The sequence below is a fragment of the Calliphora vicina genome, chromosome 3 (assembly GCF_958450345.1).
Source record: "Calliphora vicina chromosome 3, idCalVici1.1, whole genome shotgun sequence".
NCBI lineage: Eukaryota > Metazoa > Arthropoda > Insecta > Diptera > Calliphoridae > Calliphora > Calliphora vicina.
Window position 1 is genome coordinate 111,351,862 of NC_088782.1, and position 1,637 is coordinate 111,353,498.

Sequence of the window (1,637 nt, forward strand, 5' to 3'; positions counted from 1 at the left end):
CCTCATTTGCCAATATTCTGTTGGTGGTATAATAAAACCTACAATGAAAGGAAGTGAATTACAACTGGAAATATGTTAAAAAGCAGCTATACTTTCCTATCGGATATTTAAGCTTTTGATTTTATTGAAATTTCCTCATAACGACATAACAATTCATTCGTTTAAATAAAAATAAAATATTTCTTTATCACTTTGATGCACTTTTTAAATTATTTTAATAGAATTTTTTCAAATTAATTTCCAATCAATCTTCCAAAGAAATCGAGAATAGCTTTACCGATTGGAACGGGTGTAACAGATTCAGCATCAGCACCATCGACGGCTAATTCAGCGACTGGTTCGTCATCGAGATCTGCGTTTCCAACAGTTGGCTCATCATCAATGGCAGCACCATCTTCAGAGGGTTTATCATCAACAACATCTTCTACATCTTTATCATCGTATTCTTCAACATCGCCAGTCTGTGGTTCTTCATCATCAATGACTATTTCATCATCATTGGTTTCTTTATCAGCATCGGTTTCTTCATCATCATCGGCTTCATTATCATCTACCGTTTCTTCATCATCAGCTTCAGATTCTTTGTCATCTACGGATTCTTCATCATCGTCAGACTCTTTATCAGCTTCGGTTTCTTCGTCAGCATCGGATTCTTTATCAGCTTCAGATTTGTTCTCTTCATCGGATTCTTTATCAGCTTCAGATTTTGCCTCTTCATCGGATTCTTTGTCAGCTTCAGATTTTTCCTCTTCATCGGATTCTTTATCAGCATCAGATTTGTTCTCTTCGTTGGATTCTATGTCAGCTTCAGATTTTTCCTCTTCATCGGATTCTTTGTCAGCTTCAGATTTTTCCTCTTCATCGGATTCTTTATCAGCATCAGATTTGTTCTCTTCGTCGGATTCTATGTCAGCTTCAGATTTTTCCTCTTCATCGGATTCTTTATCAGCTTCAGATTCTTCATTAGAACCGGATTCCTTATCAGTTTCGGCTTCTTCATCTTTTTCAAAATTCGATGATTTGGATGCTGATGAATTAGATTCTGATGATTTGGACTCTGAAGATTTGGACTCTGAAGATTTGGACTCTGATGATTCAGAAGACTCTGAGGATTCCGATGAAGCACTACGCTTTCTTCTTTCATTCGACTGAGAAGACTCAGATGATTCCAAAGATTCTGATGATTCAGATGAAGCACTACGTTTCCTTCTGTCCACAGATTCTGATTCTGATGACTTTTCTGAGGATGAAACACTCTCGGAAGCATCACGTTTCTTTCTCACATCAAAAGAATCTACAGATTCTTCGGATAAAGATAAAGATTCGGGTGAGCTTAAGAGAGAAATATCTTCTTCAGAGCTGTATGGCTTAGCCGAAACATTGTAGGATACAAATCCTATGATTAAAAGAACTGCTACGAAACGCATTTTGTTTTAATCCAAATTTTGTTTTTAGAACCGACAAATTTAAATTAAAAACTATTAGGTTTTTGCCAAAAATTGCTCTATTTATACTTTAGTTAAGGTAAACAAACAGCTTTGGCTTATAGGTTTTTTCCTAGTTGAGATAACAATTATTTACTTAAATCAATAATATTGATACAAGTGGTATATTTTTAGGTGCTACTTTAGTTTTAA

The 1,637-nt window shown here is 35.2% G+C and overlaps 1 protein-coding gene across 1 annotated transcript; it reads right to left on the reverse strand.

Annotated features, from left to right (window-relative positions):
* Positions 1-233: 233 nt before the first annotated feature.
* Positions 234-1,427, reverse strand: LOC135955680 (surface protein-like). Its single transcript, XM_065506038.1, has one exon. The coding sequence runs from the start codon at positions 1,425-1,427 to the stop codon at positions 234-236; it is 1,194 nt and encodes a 397-aa protein (XP_065362110.1).
* Positions 1,428-1,637: the final 210 nt, after the last annotated feature.

What these genes read in the sequence shown, in the direction of transcription:
- LOC135955680 (XM_065506038.1), bottom strand. Translation starts at nt 1,427, where the DNA reads ATGCGTTTCGTAGCAGTTCTTTTAATCATAGGATTTGTATCCTACAAT.